Source organism: Psittacula echo, assembly GCF_963264785.1.
Source record: "Psittacula echo genome assembly, chromosome: Z".
Lineage (NCBI taxonomy): Eukaryota > Metazoa > Chordata > Aves > Psittaciformes > Psittacidae > Psittacula > Psittacula echo.
The window spans coordinates 102,147,831-102,170,231 of NC_137742.1; the positions used below are offsets into that span (position 1 = coordinate 102,147,831).

Below are 22,401 nucleotides of genomic sequence, written 5' to 3' on the forward strand. Positions count from 1 at the left end.
GCAGGGCCATTTGTTCATTAAACCTGCTATCCTGGTAACTCAGTGGCCTCAGCTCAAATGTCACCAACTTGTGCTTTCACACTAGCCAGTGATCTGTTTTTTCCTCTGATCAGAAAGTGAACTTTTGAGAACGCTTATTCTGTTTTTTTTCATAATGGAATAAATTCCCCTCAGATTAATACATGTGAAGTGTGTGGAAAATGCCTGCCGCCTTTCAGCTGTAAGAATTCTGTATTAACATCCAAGGAAGGATGGAAGGTAGTCAAGCATTGTATTTTTGAGCCTTTGACTGCTTAAATGGTAGGCAGGCAGAGTTGCACTGACTCATGGGTTTAGTTGACCTACATTTACCTAGCTCTGATCTTTCTTCAGGCACTACATAGATGGGTTAATGTTCTAGTTTTAAGCTGCAGGCTGGTGATAAAGGACTGCAAGCTGTACGAAGAGTTTTTTCATGTTTTATTGTGTTTTCAATTGTTAAAAGCTTTAATATGCAACCACTCCACCTCAAAAGTACAGATTCATTTTTATGCCTTTTTATCTATAAAAACAGATTTTACTTTTCCATTGAGAGAATGTATCAACATGGGAATTTCTCATAACTGGTTTGCCTAAAATACTACTGTTTAGGCTGTGATACAACTATAAACATATGGCCAGTGGTCTTCATAACTCCTGGTTATGAGTTGTTGCTTGCAAACTCAGAAAAACCCAAACAACCAAAAAAAGCATGTTCTTCAGTCTCACAATTTTGTCTGTGTTTTTATAAGCAGTTTAGCAATAAGGTTCAAGGGATTTGGAAGTTCAGAAAACCTTATTGTATCAAATTAAGTAATCATCTGTGTACTAGGTCTGGATATGTTTCAGCTCAAAAGGAAGTAGAACCTTAAAGAAGGTTGTCTTTCCCTACACTTTCCACATTGACAACCTTGAGAAAATGGGAAGGAAGTAATGGGTGAGAGAGAAGCACCTTATTTGCTGCTGGGATGACTAATGTGAGAGTGTTTCCTCTTCTAATAAAATCCAGGTGCAGTCTTGTGCTCTCTTTTTCTTGCCAGAAAGCAAACTGAATGTCTTTCTCTACTCCAGCCTATCCTGATAGCTGTAAGAGTAAGTACACATTATAGGAGTCGCTCAGTGAGCAAGATTGTACAGCTTATGGTATACTTATAAGGTGTTTCATAATTTCAGTTTATATGTGAACTCGTTTTGAATTGTTAGGTCTTCTGCTCAGATACAGTTGAATTATTCTTTGTCGCCAGTAAGTAAAAACTGTATTTTTAAGTCATTTGTGGAAAAGTAGTTGAAGTGGGAGTATTTGTGGCATAAACTAATTTGATCGAAGATCTGAAGGTGTTGGTTATTAGATGAAAGTCATGTTAATGCTTCTTGAAAGCAGAATTTGACGCTTCATTTTCCTAGCTTTCTTCTAGCACAGGTGACGCTAAGATGAGGGTACATCAGCAGTGCTATTTCTACTCATTTTTCTAGGACAAGCAGCTGTGTAACCCGTACTCCTCCTCCTACTTGTATTCCTCCAGGAGAGTATTTATGTTGCCAGACTGGAATACCAGTGGAGATTACATTACAGACAGTGGGGTAACATTAGCATTTATTTTTTACATGGTTAAGGAGAGCATGGCAAAAAATGGTTGACATGGGGAGAGCTTGCAGTCAGGCATTTTAATTCTTTGAGGTCTGCAAAGAACACTTTTTTTCCCTGCTTTCTTGGAATTAGTTCTGTTGCTGCTGCTTTTGTGTGCATAATTAAGGTGCCACTTAGTCAATTATGGTAATCAGTTATTAGAATCATGGAATCAACTTGGTTGGAAAAGGCCTTTAAGAACATCAAGTCCAACTGTTACCCAAGGATGGCCAAGGCCACCACTAACCCATGTCACTGAGGACCTCCACGTGGTTTATGAACACTTCCAGGGATAGTGACTCCACCAGAACCCTGGGCAGCCTGTTCTAGTGCCTGACCACCCTCTCTGTGAAGAAATTGCTCCTAATATCCAGTCTAAACCTTCCCTGGAGCAGCTTGAGGCCGTTACCTCTTATTCTATCAACATGTTACTTGGTAGAAGAAACTGACCCCATCTCACTACAACCTCACTTCAGGCAGTTGTAGAGAGTGATAAGGTCCCACCTGAGCCTTCTCTTCTCCAGACTAACCCTCCCCCCCTGCTCAGTCCCTCAGCCGTTCCCCATCACACTTGTGCTCCAGGCCCTGCACCAGCTTTGTTGCTGCTCAATAAAGGTACAGCCTCACCAGTGTTTGTTACAGGGGGATGATCACTGCCCTGGCCCTGCTGGCTATGCTATTTCTGATACAGGTCAGGATGCTGCTGACATTCTTGCCCGCATGGGCACAAGCTGGCTCATGCTCAGCTCTTGTCAATCAACACCTCTAGGTCCTTTTCCATGAGCAGCTTTCCAGCAACTCTTCCCTAAGCCTGCAGCATTGCATGGGGTTGTTGTGGCCCAAGGCAGGACCCAGCACTTTGCCTATGTCTTCCCCTAGAGGAGACTTTTTTTCTGTTTTTCTTAAACAGCTGCAAATGAAAGATGGTTGAAATTTATATGATACTGTTTTGGCATTGCTCTTCATCTGTGGCAGAAATCAAGCTCCCCAGAGTGAGGTATCTTAAAGGATCCTTGAATACACTTAACTGCAAGATTAATGGTTGCTCTGCGGAGTAAAATAATCTCAAAAGTAGTGGGAGAAATGCAGTGTGAAATATGTGCTCCCAAAAAAGTGTGAGAGGATTCCTTCCCAGGAGCCAGAAGAGGAAGCTACGTAGGTTGCCAAGATAGTTTGGGAACGAGAGATCAGCTTTTACTCTGAATTAAGCCTCTTAAGGATTATGTATCTTTAAAAGTAAGTGTAGGGGTAATGTTATAATTGTAAATGTTCAAAAATTTCCCCCAGTATTCTTTTGGAGTTTCACTTCCAAATCCAGTGTTGGTGTGAGGCTGGACTCTTTTCTAAGTGTCATTCCTACTCTACCTTGTGAGTTACCATGTACACCATTGACTACTATTTACATGCTTTTTGAGCAAATGCTTTTATATCTGAGGATATAAATAAAAATTAATTTTTGACATACGTAATTGAATGATAAACAGTATTTTTGCTTGATGAAAGCTTGATTTTTTTTTTTTTTTCCTTAAAATGAAATTTGTGCAGAACTCAGAATAACTAAGCTTCAACTTTTCACTGTTAACTTTTCTTTAATATTTGGGGTTTGTTTCATAGAATCATAGAACAGTTAGGGTTGGAAAGTACCTGAAGATCATTCAGTTCCAACCCTCTGCCATGGGCAGGGACACCTCACACTAAACCATGGCACCCAAGGCTCTGTCCAACCTGGCCTTGAACACCTCCAGGGATGGAGCATTCACAACTTCCCTGGGCAACCCATTCCAGTGCCTCACCACCCTTGTTTGTTGTATGTACTTCAGTTAGTGTATTGTTGATGGTAACAGGAGTGGATTTTGCTAACTGGGCCAGTTGAGCTGTCTGGTTATATGCATTGTCACAGTGATTGTGCTCCTCCTTGGCTCCTTGGTTACTGTAAAGTGAAAGGCTGATACTGCACTGACAGGTTGGGAATGGTCGGTGTGACAAGCAGCTTAGCTCCGAGCACATCACAAGCTCTTGCCTGCTTTGGGGCTGACCATAAGCAGTCTGTACCCAAACCCCACTTTTTCCTCAGAGTTTGTATGGTGAAGTCCCACTCTATTACCCACGATCACGACCTTGAAGTACTGTGACCTACACCCGACTTTAGAGATTGATACAGTGTAGGGCAGATGAGAGTTTGGCATTTAAAGGAACCAATTTGGTCTAGTCCTAATGGGTATATTTGTTTCTTACATGCATGCCTAAAAACGTTGAAATTGGAACTGAAATAGTCTGAAATGGCTTTGGCGAAGTAAACTGCTTGATTGTTCCAAGTATTAGATTTTGTCAATTGGAAAATGTCAGAAAAAGAATTGTACCTTGAGGCTTTTGAAATGATGTGAAATGGTTTAAAGTGTACAAGCTAGGATCCCAAAAGCTCACACTGATAATGAGATTATTTCTTGCTAGGGTGTATTGCTTTTATAAAATCCTAGTGCTCTCTTGCTTAAAATTGCTTGCTTTATTTCAATTACTGATAAACCTTTTAAATTTGAATCAGTGATTCAAGCAAAGTACTACAGTGATGTCTTTCTGAAGCCGTTTCATAGCTAGCACAGGTATTTTCTTGCATACAGATAATTTGTATAGTGCCAGACACACAGATTCAGTGGGACGTAGTGTGGATGGGACAGGCAGGAGCTATGACTGCATTTCAAGTTGCTTAATATGCAATGCCATTTCCTCCTCAGCGGGATATCTGGTCTTTTTTACCTCGGCACATAGTTGTGCCTTAGAAAGGGTAAAAAACTCTGTTGTGCTTGCAGAAATCTATTTATTGGGAGATGAGGCTGCCTTGAGAGGCAGAGAACAGGAAGGCCAGTTAAGTTGGGAAAGGCAATCAAGTCTTGTGGCCTAATAAGTTTTATCTTGAAAGAGTATTTTTCTCAATTTATTATGTAGGGATCTTTTAACTGATTTACTTTGTGTTTATAGGTATAAAGCATTGTTAAATAAAGCCTCATCAAATCCTGGTTTCCTCAGGCCTAAATAGATGGGATCTTTTTGTGATACAGTTTGACTAGGATTGGGTTTTGGGCTAGATGCTGGTAAATTTTTGAAGTCCTGTTTTAAATTGTGAAGAAACAGTTTTCATAGATGCAACATTTTCTATGTGAGTGCATCATTATATAGTAAAACAGTTCCATTAAGATACTATCAATGATCACTTTGTTTAACTTCAGTCTTGTGTTCAGTAATTAGAAAAGAAGCACTTTCTTTTGCTCAGAAAGAAGTACCAGGCCTGTGATACCTCCATTAAAAACATTGATAAATGAAAAGCCTGTATTATTATATAGAGGAATTAGAGTTGAATTCATGTAACTTTTGGTAGTCTGTAGTTGAGATTATAATTTTGTTATGCTGCATGACTGCATCAAAAATACCTCCAATAAACATAATTCAGTTATGATTCACCAAGTGTTTTTCTTAGACATATTTTTGGAATATCATAAATTCCAACTCTTAAGTTACTGAATAAAAATGACTTGTTTATATCAAGAGCATAAGCCAAGTTTAAGTCCTGTGCCAGGAACTGTGGAGCCATTCAGTCAGGTACACTTTAGGGATCCTGTTCTCTTTGGGTGTAGCACTTTGGTAATGTCACCTTGCTTCAAACATTTGTATCACAGATGTTCTGGTTTATTTTGACTTTTAGAATTGTTTATTGACTAAGCCAGGTAATATTTGTTTAAAACCACTGAAAAAAAAAGTGATATATGTATAAATTTTAGTGTAAGAAAACTTTATTTTATAATTGCTGTGGAATTTAGCTTTAACTTAAGCTTCGAAGTTTGTAAATGTAGATAGCTGTGAGTCATGCAAACAGCAAGTACGTGAGTTTTACTGGAATAAACCACCTAAAGTCTGAAAACAGCCAAGCTAAGGATTTACCATGAGCAAGACTTGACACTGCTGAAAGCTTTTCTGCTGAAAGGGTGGAGGATAGTAAAGAATTGTCTGAAATGATTGTCAGAGGATGCTGAAGAAGAATGAGAGTGGTGAACTGTAATGTAGTGGACCAAACTGACCTGGTTTTATCCACATCCATAATTCTTGTGACTAGTGACTCTTAATGTGAATATCTTTCCACATGCTAAGAATGTGTTATTACTGGTATTTTCCAGTCCTCTTTGTCTATTTGGTCAGTTTATTCAGCTCCTTGTTTCAGCTTTTCTGTCCCAGTATCCCTCTGCTGTCCTGGCTATTTAGATGCTATTCAGTGAATTACAACTGGGTTGGAAGTTTTAGAAGCTTACAGGTGCTATGAAATGCCAGCATGTGAGGCCTTCGTATTGGGAATGTTGTGTTTTCTGTCAACTAAATATAAACTCTCATTTTAGTGGTGATTTGGGTTTTTTATTTGGTTGGTTGTGGGGTTTCTTGTTAGGTACCCGTTTCTTTTTTATCACAGAAATATAGATGAAAGGTATCTAGAAGGGTGCAGGAAGATAATGTTGGGAAAAGACATTTAATCTTAGGTTTGTTATGCAACATTTGAGGCACAGGGGTAACAGTATAGTAAGAGCAGCTGTACCAAAACTGGTGTTTAGATCTTGTGGTTTTTGTTTGTTTGTTTTTTTTTTTTTTTTTTACACCTAGGCAGTTTCAGTTATGTGCTTGTGCCATTAGGTAAGTGGTACCATTAATCTTTTGTAACTCAATAGTTTAGCAGAACTCTGGAGAATTCATTCTTGGTTTTTTTTTTTTTGTTTGTTTGTTTGTGAAGGATAAATATCCGTGTTGTTTTGGAAGGTATACCAGTGTATACCTGGGCTTACATGGACTATATATATTGGTTTAAGACTGGTCACAGGATGAACTGCAATTAGTGCTGTGCTTAGCTCTAGTGGGAATTTGAAGGAAAATTTATTGTATGCAGTTTTAGAGCCTGAAGTACTTTGCTAAAGACTTGGGAAAGATGAGAGCTGGGATGCAAACAGATGAGTTTCTGGCTCCCAACACACAGGTCTTTTGGAATGCTCGTGCCTTAACAGAATTAATAATGAATTTATTGGTTGTATTACATGTAAAGCCTTTTGTAACAAAGATTCTTCTCTTTTATTTTTAGTACATTTTTGGGGAGTTCAGCCCTGATGAATTTAATCAGTTCTTTGTGACTCCACGATGCTCTGTTGAGGTAAGATCTACTTTAACCTTCTTTTATAAATTACACATTAATGCTCCATCTCTTTGTGTGTATTTGAAATAGAGCACTACAGTTACTACTTTATCATTCTTTCAGCTTGTTAACTAACAAACTGAAGATATTGAACAGGAGTCTGCTTTCTGTGTATGTAGATGTTAAGTCATTTTTTCAGAAATAAGAAATTAATTATTCCACCTTCTGCTTGTCAGCTTCCTGAGCTGAGTAGCTGACACTGTAGTGATAGGATGTGGAAAGTGAGTTGTACTGGTACCTCAGCTTTGAGTTGCATGTAGAGAGAACTTTTTCAGTAGTGTTCTTGTTGTGAGTAAGGTGGGCTTCTAAGTCTTATGAACCTTTGGAAGCACAGAGATTCTTATTATTTTTTAAAAGGTGGAACACTGCTGACCATCAGAGCTACGCTTACGAGGAAGGCTGTGCATGAGGTCTGAGAAATGAGTCAATAATGAACTAGTTACAGTGGCAGTGAGAACCACAGAATGGAAACACTTGTCTATGTGTGTTTGAGTTCATAACATACTACAGACAGTATTGTAGAATCTTATTTGTAGTTCTTGGTAGAGGATGACAAAACCATTTTCCTTTGTAGGGAAGAATATTATGCCATTGTCCTAATCTCCAGACTTGGAAAATAATTTTTTTCCTAGGTCAAGTTCTGTGTTTTTGCTCTGAACATTTCAGTCATGCTTCCGTCCTCCCCTCTCAGCATAAAGGAAATGAACACTCCCGACTGCACAAGGGGAAATCCTTTTGTCACATTTTACAAATCTGGTGACCATTGTCAATGTGACTTAGTTTCCTGTAACTTAATTTCCAAGTATAATTAGTGTAGTATACAACTAAACAATAAAGGTGCATGAAGGGAATGGAGTGGGAAAGTTCAGGAAGAAAAATACAGTTTCTACCTGGCTTTAGGGAAGTAGGGATAGCTTTGTATCTTCTCTGGTAGGTGGGGAGTAATGCGGAGTAGATCTTCAGGTAATAAATGGTTCCTCTGTCTATATTGCTGTTTTCCCACTTTTAAATACAGTAGCAGCAGTGTGACATTTGCATCCTGTTTAGTGTCACCTTAAGTGTTCTGCATCACCTATGCTAACGCTTACATTGTGGGAGATGAAAATGTCATGCTTTGACTTCTGTAAAGCTGTTCTCGTACAGCGTGTTGAGAAAACACAAACCTACAGCATTACAACCAGTCTTACTTCATTTTGCAGCTGTCTCAAGTGTACCACTTACTGGTTAGCTATCAAAATAAAAGTCTGTGTTGAACGATGTTCTTTAAGTTTGTCCTTGATCTGGTTCAGTTCAAAGTTTTAATTATCTAGATGATGAAATAAAAATTATGCTTATTAGTTTTGCACTGTGCAGATATTTCAGAAAAAAGTGGTCTGAAAAAAATAGGGTGAAATTCAAGAAGGGCAAGACCGAGATTATAATGCTGCAGAGGTGTTTGACATACATTCTGTTGGATACAGTGCCAGTTCTGGGAGTCCAAGCATCTGTTGATGCTGGTGTCCCTCTGAAATCCCCTACCTTTAGTCTGAAGGCTGGACTGAGGCAAGGGACTAGTTAAAGCTAAAAGCTGTCTAGAATGTCTCTTCATACGTGGCGTTCTTACTACATGTTCTATCAGATAACCTGCTGCCTGACTTGACTCAGATGACCCAATTGTACAAAACAGGTCAACTCAGAAATCTCTGGTTCGCAAAGGTGCTGTTGATTAACCAGATACATGGGGGACCAGTAGGTGCACTACTTTTTTTTTTTTTTTTTTCTTTCTGTTCCTTGAGCTTGGTATTTTTCTTAAGCCTTTGGAATTGGAAGAAAACCAAGAATTGCTTGGTAGAAAGTCTTCAGTCAGCAGTTTGAGTAACTTTCTCAGTTCTAACTATAACATTATATTGAATGTGTTCAATATTAATATAGATAATAGGTTCTTAACAGCTTGGAGCCTGTTTCTCACCCACTGATTCTCATTTCTGACCTGGAAAGTTCATGTATTAAGACATATTATGGCTCACAAAATGGTTTTACAGTATGTGTTCTTTTTATGCACTTTTTAATAATGGCATTTCAGTAATATTTTTCTTGGCATTTGCAATGCACTGCTGTCTGCAGTGCCTTGAGAAGACAGTATGTAAGTATCTGTAGCTTTAGAGAACTGAAGACTTCAGTGGAGAAGCCTTTGATATTTATTACACCATTACAATGAATATTTAGAATAGCATCATAAAACTTCAGTATACTCAGTGTTTTTTCTCCCACTGTAGAAACAGTCGTAGTAGATGTAGTTCAGTTGTAGAACAGATGCAGTTCATCTGTTACCCAGGGAGCTGCTGCACTGTGGTGTAGCAATGGCTCCCAGTTCATGCAGGCACAGAAGAAGGCTTTCAGCTGCTGAGGAGTTTGAGAGCAGGTAAGGGGGGATTAGAAATTGCCCACCTGTGGTTACACAATAGGAAGGATTCTATCAACCGCTGAGACTATAAAATGATGCCAGTGTTTTATACTAGACATATTTACAATCCAGATAGAAGCTGTATGCTGTGGTTGTGTTATGCTTAGGCTGATGATTAAAAAATTTTGTTAAATGTGGTTAAGAAACACCTTAGCTGAAGCATTTCAAGGGCAATACTGTAACTAAACCAAGTTGAGAGTTGAAAGATTTAGGTGTGACTATTGTCTGTGCAAAACTTCGTTTCATCCTTTCACAGGTCATTTGTTCAACCTTAGTTTCTGTCTAAAAAGAGGGTATGTTCCTTATTTTGAAATCATGGTGAGTTACTGTTGGTAAAGGAAGATCCTGGCGCTGTGAGGTAAATTGTTTGAGAAGTCGATGAGCCTATGGTGTGTAACCACGATAATCTTTATCTTTTAGTAGTTGTGGTAATCTGCAAGGACACTTGAAGCTACAGTGTGGGATTTGATAAATATAGAAGCGTAAGTTCAAGACATACTCTCAGAAAATCAGACCTTCCAATGATGTTATTAAAGGATTCAGGTGCTTCAAATGAAACTGGTATCAAACGGTAACAGTTGCTTTGTCTTTCTTTTTTTATACAGCTCCCCCCATACAATGAAACAGTTTCGTGTGGTATTAAGTCCGTGGGTAAGTTTCTTGATGGTAAGAAGTCAATATCTTTTTTTTTTATATTTATTTATTTTTATTTAAACTTCAAGGTTCTGACATTTTGTTAGATCTACTACAGTTTCTCTTTAATCTTTAGAACTCATTCAGCAGGTATATATGCATATATTTGGCAGGTGGGTTTTTTTAAATACCTTTATGGAATGAGATCTGTGAGGTAGTTGAAAATAGTGCATTGAACTTCATCTAGGTAAGGTGGATGTGCTTACTTCTCCTTGATTGTGCTCCCACACAATCTTAGTGCCTTGCTGAAATACTGTGAGATGTAGCTGTAAAAATGTAGGGGGCTGAGGCTTGATAGAGAACTTGTAGTGTAGGAACATGTGGTGTTTAGTGTGAGTATTTTCTGGCAGTTGCAACCTGAAGACAGCTCTGCAAGCAGTGTTCTGTGTTCCCTTTGATTCTTGTTTTTGTCTGGCTCAGCCATTTTTCTGGAAAATCCTTTTTTTTTTTTCCCATTTTTGGTGAAGGTACAACTCTTGATGTAAAAATGCATTACAGAGTTCCTATTTTAAAGCTTTATCAGACACACATCTACTCTTGTCCTGACCCATGCACGTTGCAACCTGCACATACTTCATAGCTCTATAAAGTTGACAGTTAAGTAGGAGTTGCCATGGGATCGTCACTCTGCATAGTTTAAGCCGAACATTGACAGTATTTTAAGCAGCAGGTAAATTAGTGTTTGTTCTTTTTTTTCCCTGAACCAGGGTAGAGCAAGGAAGCTGAGACTTACCCAGATGTAAATGAGTGATACAAATGACATCCAGATCTCCTTCGAAATAATGCAAGTGTCTGACTGGACATTTCTCAAAAGTACTTAAAAGGGCTATGATGCACATAGCAATGTTTAAGAACATCAGATTGTTATGCTTAATGACTTTGGCCTTGCATTTGAAGGTAAATAAGATAGCCAGTCATAAAGAAGGACAGTAGGTCCCATTTCAAAGCAAATGCACAATATTTCTGAAAATTGAGGAGCTTTATTTAGTATAAGACCAGGTTTAGGACACTGAGTAGTTTTAATTAGGAGTTTGAGAAGTTCATGAAAAGGAGCATGTGGTATGAATCATCTGTTGTTGATGGCAGGGGTGTCCAGTCATATATTGCTTTGTCTAACTGTTGATTTAAGTTCTGTTCTTTGAGACTGAGATTTTAATGCTCACTAGCCATACAGAAAGCTGGTTTGTACAGATGTTTTTCAGATCATTTCTAGACCCTAAGAGAACCCCCTCGCAGCCCTGAGATTAGGTAATGATGGCAAATTAGGTTTTGCCTGAAAAATGCCTTTAACAAGCTTGCACTGTATTGTGCATGAATATTATTACTGCTATGGCTGCATAAGAAGCTGCAGAAACTAAAATGGAATGCTATGCTTATGCAGAATATTTATAATTACAATAAGATGATCTACACTGACCATGTCACTCCGCATAAAACTTTTTTTCTATACTTACCTTAAGTATTAGACTTCATTATGGAATTAGAAGATCTTTTAATACTTACTAGAAATAATCACATCACAGCTGAAGCTCTAATATGCAGAACTCTGGTCAGACTAATTAGTATATGTATTCACAGCTTTTGCTGTAATACACAGACTTTGTCCGTGGAGCATCTGTTGATACTTGTTTCAATATGTGTGTCATGTTGTTCGTGACAGATACATCTGTTTCAGTCCATTCAGGAACAGCCCTGTGAACTAGGTTGAAACAAAGATGCCCAGAAGCAAAGTTGAAAGTCAAAACAAATAGAAAAAATTACCTCTCATTTTCTTTAAACGAACCTGACACAATCTTATGACAAATAAGCTTCTGCCAGTCTTTCCATAGACTAACTGTACAGTAGGTATTGGTATTTATTATTCTAATCCTGCTGTAAGGTGTAAAGTTTAATTCCTAATTTGTATGTTAAATGCTAGAATATCAGTTTTGCTCTTGGCAGGATTTTAGCCTACAATGTTCATGTTGTACCTTCAGCTAAATTACAAGTATGCCATAACTGAGACATAATTGTTTGGTTTTCTGCTCCTCACTTGTCCTGTGTTGGCTTTTGTGATTGTCTGGTGTACAGAACACTGTAAAATTCACTAAAACCAGGAAAAAAATACTTGGTTGAATTAATTTTTTTGCTGTCTTAGCTTTCAGTACCACAAGCACTGGAAGCTTGCTGGAGAGGAGCACAGAAGTGAACTTTTGGCTGTGGTAGACTTGACTCACCCATGAAGGGAAACCACATTCTTTGTCTCAAAGCAATTATTATTTCTTTTTTTAACTGGGATTTTGGAAAAGAAGCACAAATCCCAGATTCTTTTGCATTGGTAGGATTTTGAAGTGTGCCCAATAATTCATTCTTATCATGGCTGGAGGAATATTAGGTATTGCCAATTGTCACTTGTGCTTTGTACTGTTGTAACGAAGGGTAGAGAGCTAGCTCTTGGTTCATGCTTGAGCTACCAAGTTGCTCCATAAGTAGATGAATTAATGAGGAATAGTTTTATTGTATACTTGTGTTCTATATCGCTTAAAACTCCCATGTCCTGCATTTGCAAGCAGATGACACTGTGGCTGGTTTTGAGCTGTGTGCATCCTGACAGGACAGGCAGTGTACAGTGCGGATAGCCCATTTAGTGCTGCTGCTGACCAGTTAGGTGATGCCTGAGATCTCACAGTCCTTCCCTCTTATGTGGATATCAGGTAGCAGCTTCCCACCTCCCTGCCTTTAAGCTGCTGATTTTTATCAAAGGAAACTTAAGCCCTCTTTTCTGGTTGGTGATAGCTAGTCAGTGATTGGAAAAGTACTTGCTGAATGGTGGATTGTCAGGCATGGTGTTTGTTATACGATGACATGATATGGTGTTATATGATGATTTATGACAAGTGTAGTGTAGACATGAAGCAGATTTGAAATTCAGACTCCTGTTAATATGATTTGGAGAAATCAGGTGGGTATGGAGATGTTTTCTTCATCTTTTTGTTTGTTTCCTTCAGTCTGACTGGCAGCAGGATTGAATTTGATACATGAAATGTGTTTACTTCTCAGATTCATAGATCAAAGCAGAAAAGCAATTAACATCTATATTGTATATCTTTGTTCACTATTTCAGAATATGTTGGTATTGCATGGGTAAGTCAGGCCTCAGCACACATGGAATGTTTGTTAAATATGTACCTTGTAGGTTGTTTGTTCTGACTTTTTTTTTTTTTCTTCAGATTTATTTTTTAAAGCTGTAATTTTCATTAGACTTTTCTAGAAAGTATTTGGAGAGATTCAGAATGGTTGCATTGACTGTTATCTATCAAAACATTCTCCACTAGGCTCTGTGCTCCGGTACGATTATTTCTTTAGGTGTGCGAGTAACTTTTTTTTCCCCCTAGGAACTGTTTCTTGCTTTTTGTTACTTTAAAAGAAAAAATATAAAAAAGGAAACCAGAAAAACCCCAAATCAACCCCACTCATTTTTAGTGTCTTTGTTACACTGGAAAGTAACATTTGCTGATGTGTGTTAGATAATGCAGGTTGCACAAACTCCTCAAAGTTCAGTGGTGTATCTACTTGTACCCCTTTGGAAATAGTATCTTATGTTGTTTGGTTCTCTAGTAACAGTCTTAAAAATCTGAAATGTGTTTCATAGCTGCCTCATTTGAGGAAACAGAAAATACTGAAAATAATGTCTTTGAGACAGTAACACACATATCCTAGAAAGACCTACAGAACTTTTAAGTACTAAAACATGATGCTTTTAACATTTTGAGACTCAGTTTCATCAATTTCATCTCTTTATTTGATAGTTAAGAATATAGCTATAACGGAAGTATTCAGTGTTGCTAGTTCCCACACATGCATTATGAAACTAAGTTCCGTGACATTGCAGTACTTAGTGACGGACAATATTTTGTGGTACTGCAGCCTGACAGGAGAATATTTCTTAGCCTTCCTGTAAAGAGCCTGTCAAAGTTCCAACATAGGTAAATAAAAAACCTCAACAGAAATCAAAACCAAATGTGTTCATAAATTTTTCAGTACTGCTTATATGTACAAGTTGAATGCTGACATCATGATGTTGAAGTCTGTTACATTTTTTGTCATAAAATTGACATGTCATATCTCGTATAGTCATAAATTCAGCTGTGATAAAATTAAGTTAGTGATGAGCCTAGAGTTTCAAAAGATGTAATTGCTTTGTTTCCATACAGTTAATGAAAACTTGCTCAGTTGTTAAGGGTTATGATAACTTTACACACCAGGAAAACAAACATCCCCCCTCAACACCAAACTACACATGTGGAAATTATTTTTTAAAGTTAAACAGGTAAAGACTGGCTTTAGAAGAAGTGGGAAGTCATAATATTGCACTGTATTTTATATGCAGTTATCCGGTAATTAAATTAATATAGACCATTGCTAAAGTCATTTGGATTGAAGAGTTTTTCTTAATAGGTGAATTTAATAGGTATTAGTTATTTGGAGGAGCAGTGCAGTGGTTTGGGGAATTACATACCCTGTTTAAGAAAATCTGAATCATACTCTGTTTTCTTTAACAAAATGATGTTTTGAAATAGTCTTCAGGATTGAGATGGAGGATAAAAATTATTTTAATCTGAGGGAATGTAGTTTGTTTTCTGAGATGTAGGAAAATATAGGATTGTTTTCTTTATTTTTGTAACTTTTTAATTAGATGTCATTCACTAACTCAGGTTTCCTTTCTCTTGTCCAGGGGAAGAGTACCAGAGAATTGAATTTGGTGTTAATGAAGTGATTGAGACACAGTCATCTGTACTAAGTAACACAGACTACAGTATTTCAAGTACTTTGAATCCTCAGGCTCCAGAATTCATTCTCAGTTGTGCACCTGCTCAGAAACCCCCTGATGATACTCTCAGTGAAACAAACTACAACTCCATTGACTGCCAGTTCACTGATCCAAGCCTCGCTTTGGATGGCGGTTCTAACGCTGAAAACGATGGCTTGTCTGGAGGCCTTGGACAAAGGGAGCGTAAAAAGAAGAAAAAAAGACCCCCTGGATACTACAGCTACCTGGAAGATGTCAGTGATGGCATCGCTCCAGCAGAAGCTCTTGTAAATGGCCATGCAAATTCTTCGGGACTAAACAATATCAACACAGAGGATACGGAACTGACAGGAGACATACCCTCCCTGGCCACACCAAGGACTTGCAATAGCCCGGACAACTCTGTGGACTTCATTAATGAAACTGTCTCTGATGATTCTGTTTCTAGCGCACTAGACAATACCAGGACTGCAGGGCAGCCTGAGGTATGCCATGTTACTAATTCTGAACAGTTTTGCATCCCCTCAGAGACTGGCAGAGATAGCCCTTTAAGGACAGCTGTTGTACAGTCTTATGCTGGTACTGATACTACTGAAAATCTTGGCGTTGCTAATGGACAAACACTTGAATCCTCTGGTGAGGACACAGCTGCCAATGGGGTAGAATTGCACACTGTGGAAAGCACTGACTCAGACCAACCTAAGCCTGAGGAAGCTTCACCTACTACTGAGGCAACTGTCCCGGTTGCAGGATCAGTCCATGTTAATCAGCCTGCAAAATCGTGGGCTAGTCTTTTTCACAATTCCAAGCCCTCTGCTTCCACATCTGTGGTCTATGTTGAGACTAAGTATACCCCTCCTGCCACATCTACTCTGGTCCCTGAAAAACAGGTTGAAGTCAAAGAGGGACCTGTTCCAGTTTCAGAGGATCCTGTAGCCATAAAGATTGCAGGTATAGTTAATACACGAGTGGATGTTACACTGAAAGGGTATTAACTCCCCTTGTAAACAGGAGCATGTGATATCAATAGAGAAGATTCCTCTGTTAATGTTCTTAGCAACATGTCTGTTCAAGCACTGCATGAAAGATGTAATTTAAAGCTAGTTTTGTGTTCCCAAGTAAACATCCCAATGAGACATTACCATGTTGTTGTCCTGGATACCATAAAATTATTGCTACAGTGTCAAACTGTTTGATTAATTGATCTGTGATTTTAAATAGACTGGAGTGTAATATGGAGAATACATTAGAAAAGTTTGTTCTGAAAATTGTGTTGTACTATCCAATATTTACAATCTTGTAATGCATTTCATTACAAGAAGGAAAGAGTATTAATGTATTTTTATGCCAGAGTAACTGAAATTCCTGGATACTTAACAGTAGCTTAAATGTAACATCTAAATAGGAAATTCTAATTCAGGAAATAATTCTTTTTATTTATTAACACGCCGTTGAGAGATTTGTCAGTCAAATTTTGAAGAAGTAACCATTATAAGCAATATCATTTTGTTAAGTAACAATGCTAGCTATTGTCTGTTCAAGAAAAACCATAAGGAACTATTCAGAGGGTACATGAGGAAAGGCAGTGCGTGATACAAAGGCTTTGACCGTTGGTCCTGTCGTATTTATGATTCTAACAAGAAACGCTGGAATGCGCATGAGATTGTATTTTGCTGATTCAGTCAGAAAACATGAGGAAAAATACCCAGTTTGCATTTTGCATTTCCTTAACAACTGACTTATGGAACAAAACCAATTATTTTGAATACGTGAAATAGTCTGTATGTGAAAAGGTTTGTGCGAAGTCCTGCTGTTCCTGCTACAAGCTAACGCACAAGTACAGTGGCCTTTCGTGTGTGACAGCTTCAAGTTTTCTATTCTAACAAGAGGTTGACCTTGGTATTTCTGTACAGGATACTCAGAAGTGTATGCTTGCCTCTTCTCCTTTCCTTACTCAGTAATAGTTTCATTACTTAAAATTGTCTGTTCAGAGGAAAGCTGTCAGAATAATTTATATTTCTGTGTATTTTTCACTTAGTCACAAATGCAGTTTATTATTAAAAAGAATATGTATAATCAGGTGATTATGCTTTGTACAAAACCATACATGTGGAGTATGTTGTACTCTTAAAATATTAAGCCGTCATTTGGTAATGTATTTTAACTTAAAACTATTTTGTGACAACTGTAAAGCTACAATTGCTTGCCATAGAAGAAAAAGTTGGGTTTTTTTTTAATGTTATCCAAATTGCTTCAGCTTGAAGTTAACTTTCTAGAGTTCTACTGCTTTTGTACTATTTTTTGCCACCAGGTGGGAGCAAAGCTTTTTATTTCATCTTTAATGTATTAAAATAGTGATGTAATTCTTAGACAGTTTTCTTGTGCACCTTCACTATTAGCTAGTTGGTTTTGCAGAGGAATAATCTGAGCATAGGTCCTTTTCAGTGAAAAAGAATAAATCTTCTCATTGTTGCTGGTTTAGGTGGGAGTTATATTGCTGTAGTTCAGGTGCTACTAATCTTGGTCTAAAACATTCACTTTAAGATCTCAATGCCATGTAATAGGTGCTTTGCTCTGTGGAAAAAGGTGACTTTCTCCATGGTCTGTTCTTTTTCTAACATTCTCTGTTATGTTTGGAAAGTAGGTACATTAGTCCTTTGTTCATACACCCATACTCACAAATGTGTGTTTGCAATGTGAGCTTCAATTTATGATTTCCAGGCAGATAATTTGTTCTATATGTTTCGTTTCTCATGTATATATTAAATCTCCCTAGGTTAATACCATTGTATAAGGATCTGTGGCAATCCTGTATGTGTTTCATAGGTAGCTGCTAATTGTGTTCCTTGTTTACTGTGTGGCAGAGTTGAGATCCTATTGTTGGATTTGCTGGGGATTCACCAATTTCAACTCATGCTGGTGGGAAGGAATTTTTAATCACAAGTGCCATAGTGTGCTAGACACAGGTGAAATCCAGACCTAAAGTATTTTGAGCTTAGCAAGCAAAACTAGCAAATTTTCTGACTTAGTGTTGGAGCTCTGAGGCCCCTCTATATAGCTTTTATTTGGATCAGATTATCAGGCCACAAGAACGCACATTGCTGGTTTGTGCCTCCATTTCAGCAGGTTAATGAACCACAGGCACCTTAAAGGTAGTTTAATGCTGCTGTAGTTTCTTAGGTGTCAAAAGGAAACGAAAGCTACAGAAAATAAAGAGAGGAAGATCATGAGTAGAAAATAAATAAAACAGTCAAATTTCATGTTAATCTTGATGAGAAACACCACTGAAGAGTTAATTGTAACAGGTGGCTAAGGCATGTGGTGAAAAGCTTCACAGGCAGTATTAGTGAGCAAGTTAAATCAACTTCTGAAGCAAACTATGAACCACTGATGTTTATTTGGCAAAACTTAAGGCAGGTAACATCAGAATGGTAAAGAAGTACACATACAGCACTTGCCTATTTAAAAAGGGACATTATGAATCATACGCCTTAGCCTAATTTAGACACTAGGACAAACATAATTGTTTCTGAGGGTTCATAAGGTCATAAATGGTCTGTATTTGTAAAAAAAAAAATGGCTTGGGCTTCACTTGCCACATTGCATAGTTACTAACCTCTGATGCATAACCTGATGAAAGTTAATAATGCCTTATATAATGTCATAACTGATGATAGTTAATAATGCCTTATATAATGTTCTAAGTAAGCTAGGGAAGTAAGTGGTTGCAAGACTAGCTGTTCTTTTAACTGTTCTTGGTAACTTCAGGAAAAAATTTAATGGGAAAAGCTAAAAAGATTTTCTGAATCATGTATTCCTGCAGTGTTTTCTTTGTGGATGAGCAATTAACAGTGCACATAAAACTTGTTTATGGCAGGCAGAATTTCAGATGAAGAACACAAACAATTAAGATCTGACTAAATCTGGCATGATGTTAAATTAGAAAGAGGGGAAGCCAGTAAATGCAAGTATGGAAGAATACACCAGAACAGAAATAAAATGGAAGCGTGAAGTGTGAGGAATGGTTGGGGGTAGTATTAGAGGATAAAAAGACATGGAATTCGATCTAGGGAATTTATAAATGTCCTTAGTAAAGCTGAAGAAGGCAAAGTGTTTTTTTTTTTTCCAGTGTGTGTAATACCAATTTACATGGAAAATACGGAAGATAAATTCTGTTGTTGCTGTCAAGGACTTGATGGAAATGCCATCTTTGGGCCTGATGTAACAGTGCATCAGTGAAAACAGAATTAAGATCTGAAAACCATCATCTTTCAGCAAACATGGGAAATTTGGATTTACTTTGTGTCGGATAAGATTGCTGGAGTGATTGTGGATGTAACTTCAAATATGTAGCAAATTCATAAAGTGGGCAGTGATTCGCTGCTCTCCCAAGACTGCAGTGAACAACATAAAAATTACTTAGTTTAATTTGTAACAAAGGTGTTTGAATGTTACACAGTAGAAAATGTTTTCTTATTCTAGGTAAGCACTAGAGCACTAGTTGTGGAATGGAGGCATGCAAGGTTTGGGGTTATGTCGCTTATAAGCGACTTTGTTAGTCTGTTGTATCATCAAATGGTATTCTTGCAGAAACTGATTTTGGGGTGGGTTAGCCAGTAGTGTTGTGCTGGCACTGTCCAGGTTTGAAGAGAGATCTTAGCAATGTACATAGATAGCATTTGCTAAATAATGGTCTCAAGCTAAATGTTAAATTGTCAAGTTGTAATACGTATCTCTTCAGCTTGGAGACCGTACCCGCATGTTTTCTCTTTTATTAAACTTTGGACTTGCATTGATTAGGGAATTACCTTTTTGTCTGGTTTTGACTGGTAATTGCAATAACACCACCTTGTGAATGAGCCTTAGCAAAATATTTTGTATTTATGAATAGAAATTTCTAAACATGGTAATACTGTTCCAGATGTGTTTTCAAAGGGAGGCCACAGTCAATATGCACCAAAGGGAATGTGAATTCATTCTAACAAGTGATCTATGCTTTCTAATTTCAAGTTTTGAAATTTTTAAGGTTTCCTCATGGTTGTAAGTGTATTTTTCTTATGATAACTCGTGTAAAAATTCTTTTAGATACTGTGTAAATGTTAGATGCGAAATTAAAACGTGGTGTTGAATGCAGTTGCTGTACACAAAGCAATACTTTATGAAACAAAACTCACTGTAATTGTTCTAAACATTGCTTACCAAGCACGTTTATGGCCACAAGAGGATGCTAAAGGTCCTAGTAATACTTTAATACAAAATGGGGGAAAATACAGTGCATATAAAAAGTTATTAATGGACATCAATATAAAGCACAAATACTATTTTCATTATTTTAACCCTAATTTTCAACTATGCTTAGTTATATTAACAAAAAGATTGTGTGCATCATGTTTCAAACTGCTTTAACAATGTACTCTGAGATACTTGAGCAGTAATTAGCAACATTATTTCAATACTCACAGAAGAATTTTAATCTCCATCAGTGCTAGGTGCTAACGTCTTGCTGTCATCATTTTGCTCACATCATTTGCTAACGTGTTGCTGTCATCGTTTTCCTAACATCTTGCTTTCATCATCTTGCTAATACCATTTTGCTGTCTGCCCTTTCAGGCAGGTTCTTTATGTGATAGAAGACTACTTTAAATATGTTCTATTTTTTGTATGGTTTTATTTATTTAGAACTGGTGGTATCAGCAGGAAATAAGATCTTACAGGTAAAGAAAGAGTTTGGAAGTAGAAGGACATGGATTTTGTTTGTAATTCTGCTGCCTCCTCTGCTTAGTTATGGCTTAGTGCCTCTGCTTTTCCATCTATGTCATGTTATCTTGTCTGCTTAGGTAGTCCTTCTAGTAGTGAACAGCTCAAAACTCTTAAGTTTGTGCAACAGCATATAAGGGCTTTAGAGGCCCTCATGCTTATTACAAGAATAAATAATCCCCTTGTTAGACAATTGCTATGTTTATTTGCAATTTTAATTCTGTCTTGTATGCCTCTTGTCCTTAGTTTGCAAATTGAAAATATACCAGATCCAATATTTTCCTTAAACAGTTTTTATTTAGGTACCTAAATAACAGGTCAGACTTCCTGGAAAAACTCCCCCTGTTGCTGTGTGTTTCATAACTGAGGCAGACTTATTTACGTGCAGTGGTTTCTAAGTTTTAAAGTTGGGCCGTTGCTGAAGTTTTTGAAAGCAGGAAAGTAGGCATTGTATGATGTGAGCCTCTTATCTTGGAGGTTTTGGAAGTCTTAAACTGATAAATAAAGCATGCTGTTTTGAAGATCAGATTGGCATTTACCTGTCCTGTTTGCAGTAAGATATTTTTTGTGTAAGATAGTGTATGTTGAAGCTTGTAAATGCAGACTGCAAGTCAGCTTCATCTCTTCAAAGCAAAGCACCTTGGGAAATACTTAATAGAAGTGGTGGCAAGGGATTACAGCTAATGTGATTTTTATATCTATATAAATAGAAGTATCTGATTTCACGAAAACAGAAACAAGCAGGTTTTCTCAGTTTTGAAATTATGATGTTTACTTTTTTGTATCAGCATCCTCCTGACCCAAATTCCAGTCTGTCTTCAGCTGAAGAAATATGCCTGATTTGAAATACGAGCAGTGCTTAAATGGAGCAAAAATTACTTGCTGAAGTTTCTGGGAATCTTGTTGATTTATTTGAATTATTTTGTAATGCAGCAATAGATACTTGTTTTGATGGCTAGCATGTGCAATTTTGTTGAGGCTCAACTTGCTGTTTCTCATTCTGTAGAAATACTGGAAAATATAAGACTAATACATAAGCCAGTGTCTTTGCAACCACGAGGACTGATCAACAAAGGAAACTGGTGCTACATCAATGCTGTATCCTTACCTTGGGAAAAACTAATACACTTAAGTTAAAGCTTTTATATTATATCTGTCAGAATTTTTCTGGATTATTCTGGTAAGTATTTTATAATATGTCTGTCTTTCCATATCCTACACCTGTGGTTAAAGTGTTTAAGGGTAGTGTCTAGAAATCCAGGGGTGTTTTGTGCTCAGAGTCCCCTTGCAGTTGGTTGCACAATCCTATTTGCAGTTTATTACCTGTGTCAAAATATTGCAGAACTTTCTCCCAAATGAAAACCTTCTTGTAATTTCTACTAATTTCATGTCTCTGTGCGTAAACCTAAGTGGTTATTTCTCTTTTGTACTTAAAGTAACTATTCTTACTCTTAGGGTTTTGGGGTTTTTTGGCAGTTTGGTAAGTGGATCGCTTGTTTTTCTGTTGAGCAGGCTGTTGCAATCATGTTTCTGTAAATGCAGTGTTTAATGGTTTTGCAGCAGGATGGAAGACTAGCTCACTCTTAATTTATTAGAATTGCATTCCCCCCAAAAAATTACTTGCATAACAGAAATCTGCCTTCTTCAGTGCTGTATTATGATAGTTCAATAAGGATTTTTATTAGTATATCTATATCTCCTATGTTAGCAGTGGCTCACTCCAAGTGACAATCAGGATATTTAACTTCTAGTACTGCTTGAGAAAAACATTAAGATCAGTTTCAAGACTAATTATTGCAGAATGTAATAACCTTATTGAGAGCAGTGGCATAACCAGTTCTGCACTCATGTAT

At 37.4% G+C, this 22,401-nt stretch overlaps 1 protein-coding gene across 2 annotated transcripts in view; it reads left to right on the forward strand.

Moving 5' to 3' along the window:
• The window catches only part of USP10 (ubiquitin specific peptidase 10), a 51,470-nt gene that overhangs the window by 12,940 nt on the left and 16,129 nt on the right, over positions 1 to 22,401 (forward strand). Inside the window, exons 2-5 of one of the 2 annotated variants that reach the window (XM_080637019.1) lie at positions 6,756 to 6,824; positions 9,915 to 9,960; positions 14,717 to 15,742; positions 21,555 to 21,646. In XM_080637019.1, the coding sequence (XP_080493145.1) occupies positions 6,756 to 6,824; positions 9,915 to 9,960; positions 14,717 to 15,742; positions 21,555 to 21,646 (1,233 nt within the window). The remainder of the gene's footprint in view (positions 1 to 6,755; positions 6,825 to 9,914; positions 9,961 to 14,716; positions 15,743 to 21,554; positions 21,647 to 22,401) is intronic. The other variant, XM_080637020.1, reaches the window with a different exon arrangement.